Here is a 10,020-nt window from a genome sequence, read left to right on the forward strand (position 1 = left end):
ATCTCAGCCTCCATTCCGCTGGAGGAAGCTCTTGGCCCTGGGAGGAGACATCCAAGGCTGCTGTTGGCCTCAGCAGACCCATGGTGCCAACCTGCCCTGTGGGGAGCCCCAGGCTCTTCCCACGCCCTGAGGGACAGTGCACAGGGGATTGGAGTTAACTCACCTGTGAACACATTCCAAGAGATTTCTGTTCATTAAATGAGGGTGGAAAAGGCTATTACAGGAAAAACAGGGCCAGGTTTGGCACAGTTGGCACATCCAGTGTTAAACTGGAAGCGGGAGCGACACCGAACCTCCCCAGCCTGGAGCTCACACTCCAAGTCCTGCCTGCTCAGCCACAAAACTTGGGATAGCACCAAACCTGAGGACCAACCCTGGCTGGTGGGATGGTACAGAGCCAGGACTGCCCTGTGGGATAACTGGTGGAGCACAAATCCCGGCTGGAATGACACCAAGCCACAGCAGTGCCATCAGCAGCCCTGGTGTGCCCAGCTCGATGGCAGCAGGGAGCCAGGACAGCCAAAGCTCCTTTCCAGAGGGAAAATGAGGACTGGGGCAGCTGTAGCTGTTTTATCTCTGGGAAAAAAAACCACTTGCACTGCTCACAAACCTGAATTTTGTGGCTCTTAAAAGGCTGAAAGCAGAGCACGAGCCCTCGGAACTCCCCTTGGTGCTAAACCTGAGCCGTTACTGCAACGGGAAGTGGAAAGGGGAGTTCCAGCCTCCCCCAGCTCCCTCCAGCACCCCCCAATCCCTGATAAAAGGGCAGTTTGGGCACACACAGGCTGTGCCCCGTGCAGCAAACACCCTGGGTGAGGAGCTGAGCCCCTCGCCATGGAAATGGGGCTGGTTGGCTTCGTTCAAGTTTATTCCTTTATCAAACCTCTTCTGGAGGGGTTTCGCTGTACATACCAGATAGGAATAAATTACTCAACAGTAACTTTATTCTGATCATTCAAATACTCAAAACGGGCTCTGCAAAGTACTAAACATCCAGGGAACTAAACTAGAAATAAGATTAGTTTAAAGTGTTCTAAGAAAAGACTTCAGTCGTAGGGGGTTTTGCTTGTTTTTAACAGGCAACATGGGAGAAAAAAACCCCTCTCGGGAGTTTTTCTTCCTGGAATAACAAATATTGGCCGTTTTAGCTGTGGTTACCAGAAGTGTAACCCAGAGTGGTGGGAATGTAAGTTAAATAACCAGACCAGCTCTCTTGCTCCCCTCAGCATCACATGGTTTGGTGAACAACTAAGTGATGCCACAGAGATCTGGACCCGTGGGTTAGGCCAGCAGGGCTGCACAGGATTTGCAGTCACCTCACCTTGATGGAATTCCTCACATAAAAAAAAAAGGTTTAATTTTAAGAAGTTGGGGCTGGACATGGTCTCCTCTTCCCAGCCAGGAGGGTAAAGTCAGCACTTAATTGGGACAGAACTGATACAAACAAGCTGGAAAAAAACCCTAATGTACAGTTGGCAGCTCTCCTCTGTGTGTGCCCAGAGGAAACACTGCCGAGCTCACTCCCAGCACCACACTGGGACACTCGGTTTGAGAAGTCTGGGAACAGCCTGGGGCACCACTGAAGGAGGAGGAGGAAAGAAGGGGGAAGAAGGAAGGACAATATACATACACACATGGCTCAGGGTATCCCAAAGCCCTGAGTGTGCCAGGCAGGAGAACCTCACCACTGTGGACACCTCTCACAGACTCTGTCCTGCACTGGGGTGTCCCCTCAGCGTGGCTGAGGCCGTGGACACCAACTTAAAAACCAGGATATAAAAATCATCAGCAGGAGAGGAGAGCTGGAGTGGCTCGGACACGAGGAAGAAGCCACGAGGACGTTCTCAAAGACAAGGACAAAATAAAAAAAAATCCAAAGCCAGGTTTGCTCTTGGAACTCACCGTCTCTCAGAAAGAAAAACGACACTCTCAATGCACAGCGAGTCCAGGAGGGCAAAGTGGGAATTGGGAGTTTATTGAGCCTCTGCCAGAGGGTCTGGGGGCGGGAGGAGCAGCCCCTGCTCCCACGGGACAGGAGCTCCAGCCTCGCTCCCGGTGCATTCCCTGCGGCACCTCGGGGACCGTCCTCGGTCGGTCGGTCGGAACCTTCCACGTTACGGTTTACAAGGAGGGAAGGGAAGGATTACAAGGTGGAGTTTCATCAGGACCGGCTTGCAGCGAACCTCCCTCGTGCCAGGCCCGGCAGCGCAGCGTCCTCCCTCCCGCCGAGCAGCCCTGTCCCGCGCGGGGCCCGGCTCATCTCCCGGGAGACGTCGGATGCCGGCAGGTCACGCCAGCCCAAAAAAAAAGCGGGACACGTGCGTTTAGAATCCGTATTTGGCCTGAGTCTGCCGTCTGCTGAGCTTGTTTTCGGACCACGTGTTTTTCAGTTCCAGCTCTCTCTCCTTGGCCTGCGGACACGGAGAGGATGCTGTTAACGCTCTGTGTTTCGGTGACTCAGCAGCGTTCCGGCCTCCTCCGGCCCCGCTCGCGTGGATTACGGAGCCCTTCGGCCAGAAGCCTCGTTACAGGAGTTCACACAATCATCCTGACAGAGGCCTGGATTAACTGGGCTGCACGGGCATTTCATTCATGCTGAAATGCAGCTTCTCTTGTGGGACGGGCTCGGCAGCCGCCCGACAAGCCCGGGGTGGAATGGAAGGGATCCCAGGGCTGGGGAACACGTGTGGGGAGGGGGAAGCGAAGCTGCCAGCACAGGGCTGGGACCCCCCTCAGGGCCAGGACACACCTCTGGCCCCACTGGAGCCACGGCACATCCCACCCGGGGCTCAGACAGCCCCTGGTCTGGTCCCACTGTGGGTCTCACCCAGGGCTCAGACAGCCCCTGGTCTGGTCCCACTGTGGGTCTCACCCAGGGCTCAGAGTATTCCCAGGGACATCCCCTGGTCTCCAGCTGCTGGAACAGCAGCTCCATCACCCCCTGGCTTCATGCTGCCAAGCCTTGAAATTCCACCTGGATTGGCTCCCACACCAGGGGAAGCCACTCACCTGATGGATCAGGTACGTGATCTGGTGTTTTCTCCTTTGCTGTCCTGTAGGCTGATCTCCTTTTTTCTGGAAAGCAAAAGGAGGTGAAGTGTTCAGCCTGGAGAGACACTGCTGGACAGCAGACCAAGGCCAGGGCCTGCACACAGCCATCCCAGGCACCATTTGTTCCCTATTAAATGGCACATTCCTTCGTCTGAAGCAGTTCCTGGCTGGTCCTCACCACCCACACACCATGCTCTGAGCTCTCCTGCTCTGTCACATGTCACCATTTAACAGGGTCCCTTGTCCTGTGACTGCCCAGAATCCAACACAGCTCCAGCTGGGGCCGATATGGGCACTGAGCAGAGCTCCCAACCCCAGCCAGCCCCTGCCCTCCACCCCACCTTGCTGAAGGACTTCATGGTCTTCTCCTCCGTCAGGGACTTGGTGAGCCACTGCTGGGCCCCGCTCAGCTGGTCATCACCTTTGATATCCACAAAGTTGATCTCCTCCCTCCCACGATTCCGCTTGCCTTGCAGACGCTTGAACTGAAGGAAGAACAGAACAGCTGGAATTACACCCCCCCCATCACACCCTGACACGAGGCCGAGGGGCTGAGCCCCTGCTCCCCCCAGCGAGGGACAAGGCACAGCAACAAACAGGTTTCCAGACAGGATTTTTTTATCTTCAGGAGATTTCTCCTTTGCTGTAGACTGGAGTATCTAAAGCTGCTTAGCATGAAGGTTATCATCTCATTTTCCTACGCAGAAAGCAGCCATTTATTCCTCCTTCCAGCCTTGCTCAGGAGACCCCCAGAGTCCTGAGTCTCTTGTTTTAAAAGCCAGGGAGGTACCTGGCCTGTACCAGCCATAGTGTGGCCACATGGCCACAGGCAGTGACTGTCCCCATGCTGGGCACTGATGAGGCCCCACCTTAAGTCCTGGGGTCAGTTTTGGGTCCCTCATGACAAGAAAAATGTTGAAGGCCTGGAACGTGTCCAGAGAAAGGAATGGAGGTGGGGAAGGGTCTGGAGCACAAGAAGGGTCTGGGGAACTTCTGAGGAGTAGCTGAGGGAGCTGAGAGGGCTTGGCCTGGAGAAACAGCAGCTCAGGGGGGACACTCTCACTCTGTACAACTCCCTGACAGGACAGTGGAGCCTCGTGGGGGTCGGGTCCTGCTCCCAGAGAACGAGGGACAGGATGAGAGGAAACGGCCTCAAGTTGTGCCAGGGGAGGTTCAGGTTGGATATAGGGAATATTCCTACACCCATAGGGTTGTCCAGCCCTGGCACAGCCTGCCCAGGGCAGTGGTGGAGTCACCATACCTGGAGGAACATAACAGCCGTGTGCATGTGGCACATGGGGACAGGGTTTACTGGTGGCCTTGGCAGTGCCAGGGGAATACTGGACTCCATAATCTCAGAGGGCTTTTCCAACCTCAACAATTAATTCTATTCCCATCAAGCCTGCAGACCTGGCTGGAGCAGCAGCTCAGCAGACTGTGGGGAAGGACTCACATGCCCACACCACAGCACGAGACCCCCACGGGACAACCACCCTGGCCCAACCCAGGCAAAGCACAGGAACGTGCTGTGGGGGCAGGACCGTGGCTGCCAAGTGGGTCCTGTGTCCTGGGGGGAGCTCAAAGCCAAATTCCACAGCAGGACAGACAAAGTGCCAACCGCTTCGTCGTCGATGAAGGAGGAGTCGGTGCTCGTCTCCTGCAGCGGTGCCTGGGCTGGTTCCACCTCCGGGTAGTACCCGCTGCTGTAGTAATCCTGGCAGGAAAAGGGAAGCCAGTTGGTCACGAGAGCGAAGTAGGAGGGATCCTGCCCGTGGGCTGCTGCTTTTTCACCCCCTCGAAAGGATTTCATCAGAGGTACAAACCAACAAATGCTTTGAGGGGCTTTTCTCAATAGCCTGGAGTGACAGGACATGGGGGAACGGCTTCCTACTGACAGAGGGCAGGGTTAGATGGGATACTGGGAAGAAATTGTTCCCTAGGAGGGTGGGGAGGCCCTGGCACAGGTTGCCCAGAGAAGTTGTGGCTGCCCCATCCCTGGAAGAGTCCAAGGCCAGGTTGAACAGGGCTTGGAGCCACCTGGGCTAGTGAAAGGTGTCTCTGCCCACGGCAAGGGGTGGAATGAGATGGACTTAAGGTCCCTTTGAACCCAAACCAGTCTGTGATTTTATGAATTTCTAGAAACAACATGGGCTCATACATCAGCTCTGGTGAGCCCCAACTCTGCACCCTCACACCAGGGACATTTTCACAGGAGTGCAGCTGTCCAACATCTGCCCAGCAAAGAACATCTGCAGCTCTTGTGTCACAGGAACTCCCCTTGTGCCCAGTGCTGGGGATCCCTGCTGTGTTCCGGCCAGCTTGCAAAGGTTGGAATTTCCTGCTCCATGTCCTGGTCAGTTCAAAAAGGCTGGATTCCCTACTCCATGTCCCACGTATCCCACATGGGCTGGACTCCCTGCTCTGTGTCCTGGTCATTCACATGGGTTGGTTTCCCTGCTCCATGTCTCTACACCATGTCCCAGCTAGGTTGGATTCCCTGCTTCGTGTCCCAGGTAATCCACGTGGGTTGGATTCCTACTCCATGTCCCACCCAGCTCACATGGGGTGGATTCCCTGTTCCATGTACTGGCCAGCTCACAAAGGATGGATTCCCTGCTCCATGTACTGGCCAGCTCAGAGGTTAAATTCCCTGCTCCATGTACTGGCCAGCTCACAGAGGTTGGATTCCCTGCTCCATGAACTGGCCAGCTCACAGAGGATGGATTCCCTGTTCCATGTACTGGCCAGCTCAGAGGTTGGATTCCCTGTTCCATGTACTGGCCAGCTCACAGAGGCTGGATTCCTACTCCGTGTTTCACCCAGCTCACATGAGGTGGATTTCCTGTTCCACGTACTGGTCAGCTTACATAGGATGGATTCCCTGCTCCATGTCCCATGTACCTCACCCGGGCTGGACTCCCAGGAGCAGCTTTTCCAGCAAGTACCTCAAGCTCCTCACCCAAGTACCTGTCCAGAGCCCCTCCCTTCCCCTCCAGCCAGCGAACCCACCTGGTAGTAGGCGCCGGGCTCGCCGTAGGCGGGGGGGAAGTGGCCGTAGGGGTGGCTGCCGTAGTCCTCGCCGGGTTTGGGTGCCCAGCTGTGCTGAGCCCCGCTCGAGCCCGCGCCCGTCTTGAACTCCAGCGGGGCGTTGGCGGCCGCGTCCTGGAACTGGGGCTCGGGCTCTGTGCCGGGCGGCGGGTCCTCCGCGCCCGCCGTGCCGGGGTACAGGTAGGGCTCGGCACCCGCGGCGCTGGGCTCGCTCCTGTCGGACAAGGAGAAGTAGTTCTCTGGTTCCAGCTCCTCGTCGCTGTCCTCCTCCTCCTGCGTGATCTGCTTGGTTACCTGCAGCGCCGCGCTCTTGGCCGCAGCTTTGATGGCCGACGGGGACGGAGTGGTGGGCACGGCCGGCTTGGAGGCGGGTTTGGCTTTGGAGGAGGAAGAGGTGGGGGCCTTGGCGGGCTTGGAGTCGGAGCTGTCTCCCCCCTTCCTGGAGAAGGCGTAGGGCAGCAGTAACCGGTTGGTCTCTTTCACTGTCAGGTTTTTGGGCTGAGGGAGCAGAGCGGACAAGCCGGAGCCCTCGCCGCGTCCCTGGGGAGGTCCGTGCGGGACAAGCGGATCACGGGGATAAGAGAAAAGAGTCAGACTACTCGCTTTTCCTGATTACCTGCTGATTATCCCCCTCCCCCGATTCTTACAACATTCCTGGGTTTCCCAACACTTGGCCACCCTGAACACGCTGCACAAAAGGTCAAGGGCGCTTTGAAGGGAAACGTGGTACTGGCAAATATCTGTCCAATTCCCAAACTGATGCCTCTTTCTCCAAGATTTAAACTGCCCCAAAAAGGGACTTGACACCCTATGGGATTTCAGGAATATCCCTAAAGCCATGAGCTGCTCAGAGTGGCTGATTCACATGAGTGGAAGGCCAAGACTGGTCACAGTCAAACACTTTTTCCCACGACACCTGTTTAATCGAGCGCCCTCGGTATTTACCTGAAGAGTATTTTTCTTCTTTGCTGGTTCATCTTCCTCTGAATCTGACTGAGAGAGAAAACCAGAGCTCAGTAAAACCTGAGATACTAAACTAAAAAAGTGTTATTAATAAATCCCAGGAAAATAAACCCAAGGGAAGAACTCCAGGGGCACAGTAGCAGGTCAGGGTTCTCCTTCAGAGGGACAGACAACAACGGAGCACAAATCATTCAAAGGGTGTAAAAGCCACTGCAGGGACACAGGGAATTGTTCCCAATAAACTGGAACTGCTAAATATCCAGTTAACATTTGAGTGGAAGGCCTGGTTGGCATCAGAAAAGGCCCTCAAAATCACCATGGCTTCACTGCTTCGCAGGGGACTTGGAAGAGGCAACAGGAATCGAGGGCTTGTGCCAGTTTATCCCCAAATCATAAACCAGGGAAAGGCAAGGAATGTGTGTAAATAAAAGGAGTCAGGAGAGACCATAAACCCACGTGTTGGTTTGGGAGAGAGGAGACACTGCAGCCGCCCTGGAGCATCTCCATGGGATGAACTACAGGGATGGGAGGGATTTTAAGGAGAAAGAGGGAACAACCAAGGATGTTAGTCACAGGCCCAGGGACTTCCAGGAATCCCAAATTCCAGTTTAAGGTACTTTCTGCCCCTTCAGTGTTCATTCACTCACATGACATCAATGACCTGTGGGATTTGTGGTCAGAGCCCACACACTGGAGCATGGAGTAAGGGAAGAACAAATCCCTATTCATTCCAGCTGCCTGGAATCACACCACAGAGCTGCAAGGAGGTGAGCAAGCGAGAAGTGGGTATGAGGGACCGGTATATCCCTCATCCCTCTGCCCCAAAGGCTGAGCTCTGTGTCCCACTGCCCGGTGTGCCTCTGACAGCCACGGCACGGGGAGCTCTGGCTCTGGAATTTGCTGGATTGGGTTATTGGGAGCAGAGTGTGGTTCAGGGAAGGCTGGGGAGTCCATGTTTCTCCCCCCCCATCCAAGACCCTGCAGACTCTCCCAGAAAAGCAGCAGTGCTGATTTTATCTGGGCTCCCTCAAGGCTCTTCCAGACCACTCTCAGTGGACACTGTCTGTAAATGCACAGTCAAACCTCCTCCTCAAGCCACCTATCCCCAGGGAAATGACTCCAAGCTTCCAGTTCAGCTCTTCCTACAGCCACAGGTGCTCCTGTCACACCAGAACCAGCGACACCACTCTCACCTCTGTGTGAGGCTGGACAGGACTCTGGGCAACCTAGGCTAGTGGAAGGTGGCCCTGCCCGTGGCAGGGGATGGGATGGGATGAACTTTAAGGTCCCTTCCCACTCAAACCATTGCAGGCTTCTATGACAGTGCTGTCCCAGAGGGAAGGAGCAGCAGGGAGAGGATGGAACCTGATCAGTGGGAACCCTGAGTCAAAAAACACGTGGGCAGAGGGACCTGCCTGTCCCTGCTCTCACTGCCTGGATTCAGGAGCCCCATGTGGCACAAGGCACCGTAAAGGACAAAAAAGCACAAGCTAAGAGGGAAATGGTCACCTAAAAGTCTGGAAGTTGCCTGAAGCCTTTAGATAAATAAGCAATAAATTGACAGGAAAACCCATCAACTGCATAGCAGGCAAGAAAGACTTTTTTGGGCTACAAGGCCCTGCAGCTCCACACCATCAACTCGTTAACTCCAGCAGTAAAGAAGGGTGCAGATAATCTGGGTTTTGCTGCATTATGATTATAAATAAGGTTTCTATATCAGTTTAATTCTGCAAAGCGCTTTAGGATTAGGGCGGGCAGCCAGGACAACCCTCCCCGTGGATGCCACAACAATAGATTTCGGTGGGAGAGAGCGAGGGGGAGAGACCCACGGCGGGGGAGGGAGGTTGGACCCCCGAAGGGCTCGACCGGGGCTGGGGGGGGATGTTCGCTCCATACTCACATCTCCCTTGTGCAGCTCGGGCGCCGCGATCCGCACCGGCTCCGTCCTCTTCTTTGGCTTGGGGAGGCCCAAACCCGCGCCGGGGGCGGCCGGGCCGAGGGGGGAGGCGGCGGCTGCCGCGTTCCGGGGGGGCGGCAGGAGGAGCCCCCTCGGCCTGGGGGGCTCCGCGGCCCCGTCCCCGCTGTCGGCCGGCTCGGGGGGGCTCTCAGCCCCGGCCTGGCCCGGCGCGGCGCTGCCGAAGCCCCTCACGGCGGGCGGGGGGCCCATGAGGAACGGCGGGGGCACGGCGGGGGCTCTGGGCGGGGGCAGAGCGGCAAAGAGTCCCCCCCGGGCCGGGGGCTGCTCTTCTGCGGCCGGAGGGGAAGCGGGGGCTTCCTCCTCCTCCTCCTCGGCCGCGGGCTCTTCCGCATCGCTGTCCTCCTCGCTGCTGGCGTAGGCCACGAGGGACATGGCCCCGGGGAGGGCGGCCCTCGGCGGGCAGCAGCCGCTACGCGAGGCCGGGGATCCGCCCCTCCGCGCTAGGCCGCGCCGCCGCCGCGCCTTCAGCGCCCGCGGCGGGGAAGAAGGGGCGGCCTAAGGGGAGGCTACGCCGCCATGGCGGCCCCTCTCCGTGCCGGCGGCGGGGCCGCGGAGCTCGGCGAGGCGGCGGCGGCGGCTCCGCGCTCCCCGCTAATGGCTGCCGGCAGCGCCCCGCTCCCCGCGCCGCGGCGGCGCCGGACTACAACTCCCGGCGTGCTCCGCGCGCGGCGCTCGGCCCGCCTCCCGGTGTGGCCCCGCCGCGAGGCACCACGGGAAATGTAGTCCGAGGCGCCACGCGGCTGAACACCCCCGGGCGGGACCGGGACCGGGACCGGAGGAGGGGGATGTGGAACGGGGGTCCCCGGGGGAGACAGGACGCGACAGGGATGGGGACGGGGACGAGGATGAGGATGGGAAGGCGGGAGGGCCCGCCCCGCCCCGGCCAGGCCGCGCAGTTCATCGCCAAACTGCGGCTCCCGGTGTGTCCCCAGCGGCCGGTGCGGTGTTCCCGGGACACGGACCGAGGGGCTGGGAGGCTC

General features: G+C 57.8%; 1 protein-coding gene across 1 annotated transcript; it reads right to left on the reverse strand.

Annotated features, from left to right (window-relative positions):
• Positions 1-922: 922 nt before the first annotated feature.
• PRCC (proline rich mitotic checkpoint control factor) lies at positions 923-9,630 on the reverse strand. The gene is made up of 7 exons (XM_050327849.1): positions 8,963-9,630; positions 7,045-7,092; positions 6,061-6,639; positions 4,670-4,765; positions 3,393-3,536; positions 3,010-3,075; positions 923-2,411 (listed from the first exon to the last, which is right to left on the reverse strand). Exons 1-7 carry the CDS (start codon positions 9,410-9,412, stop codon positions 2,325-2,327), a joined length of 1,470 nt encoding a protein of 489 aa, XP_050183806.1. The 5' UTR covers positions 9,413-9,630; the 3' UTR covers positions 923-2,324.
• Positions 9,631-10,020: the final 390 nt, after the last annotated feature.

The sequence above is a fragment of the Myiozetetes cayanensis genome, unplaced genomic scaffold (assembly GCF_022539395.1).
Source record: "Myiozetetes cayanensis isolate MyiCay16 unplaced genomic scaffold, myiCay2020 scf35, whole genome shotgun sequence".
Classification (NCBI taxonomy): domain Eukaryota; kingdom Metazoa; phylum Chordata; class Aves; order Passeriformes; family Tyrannidae; genus Myiozetetes; species Myiozetetes cayanensis.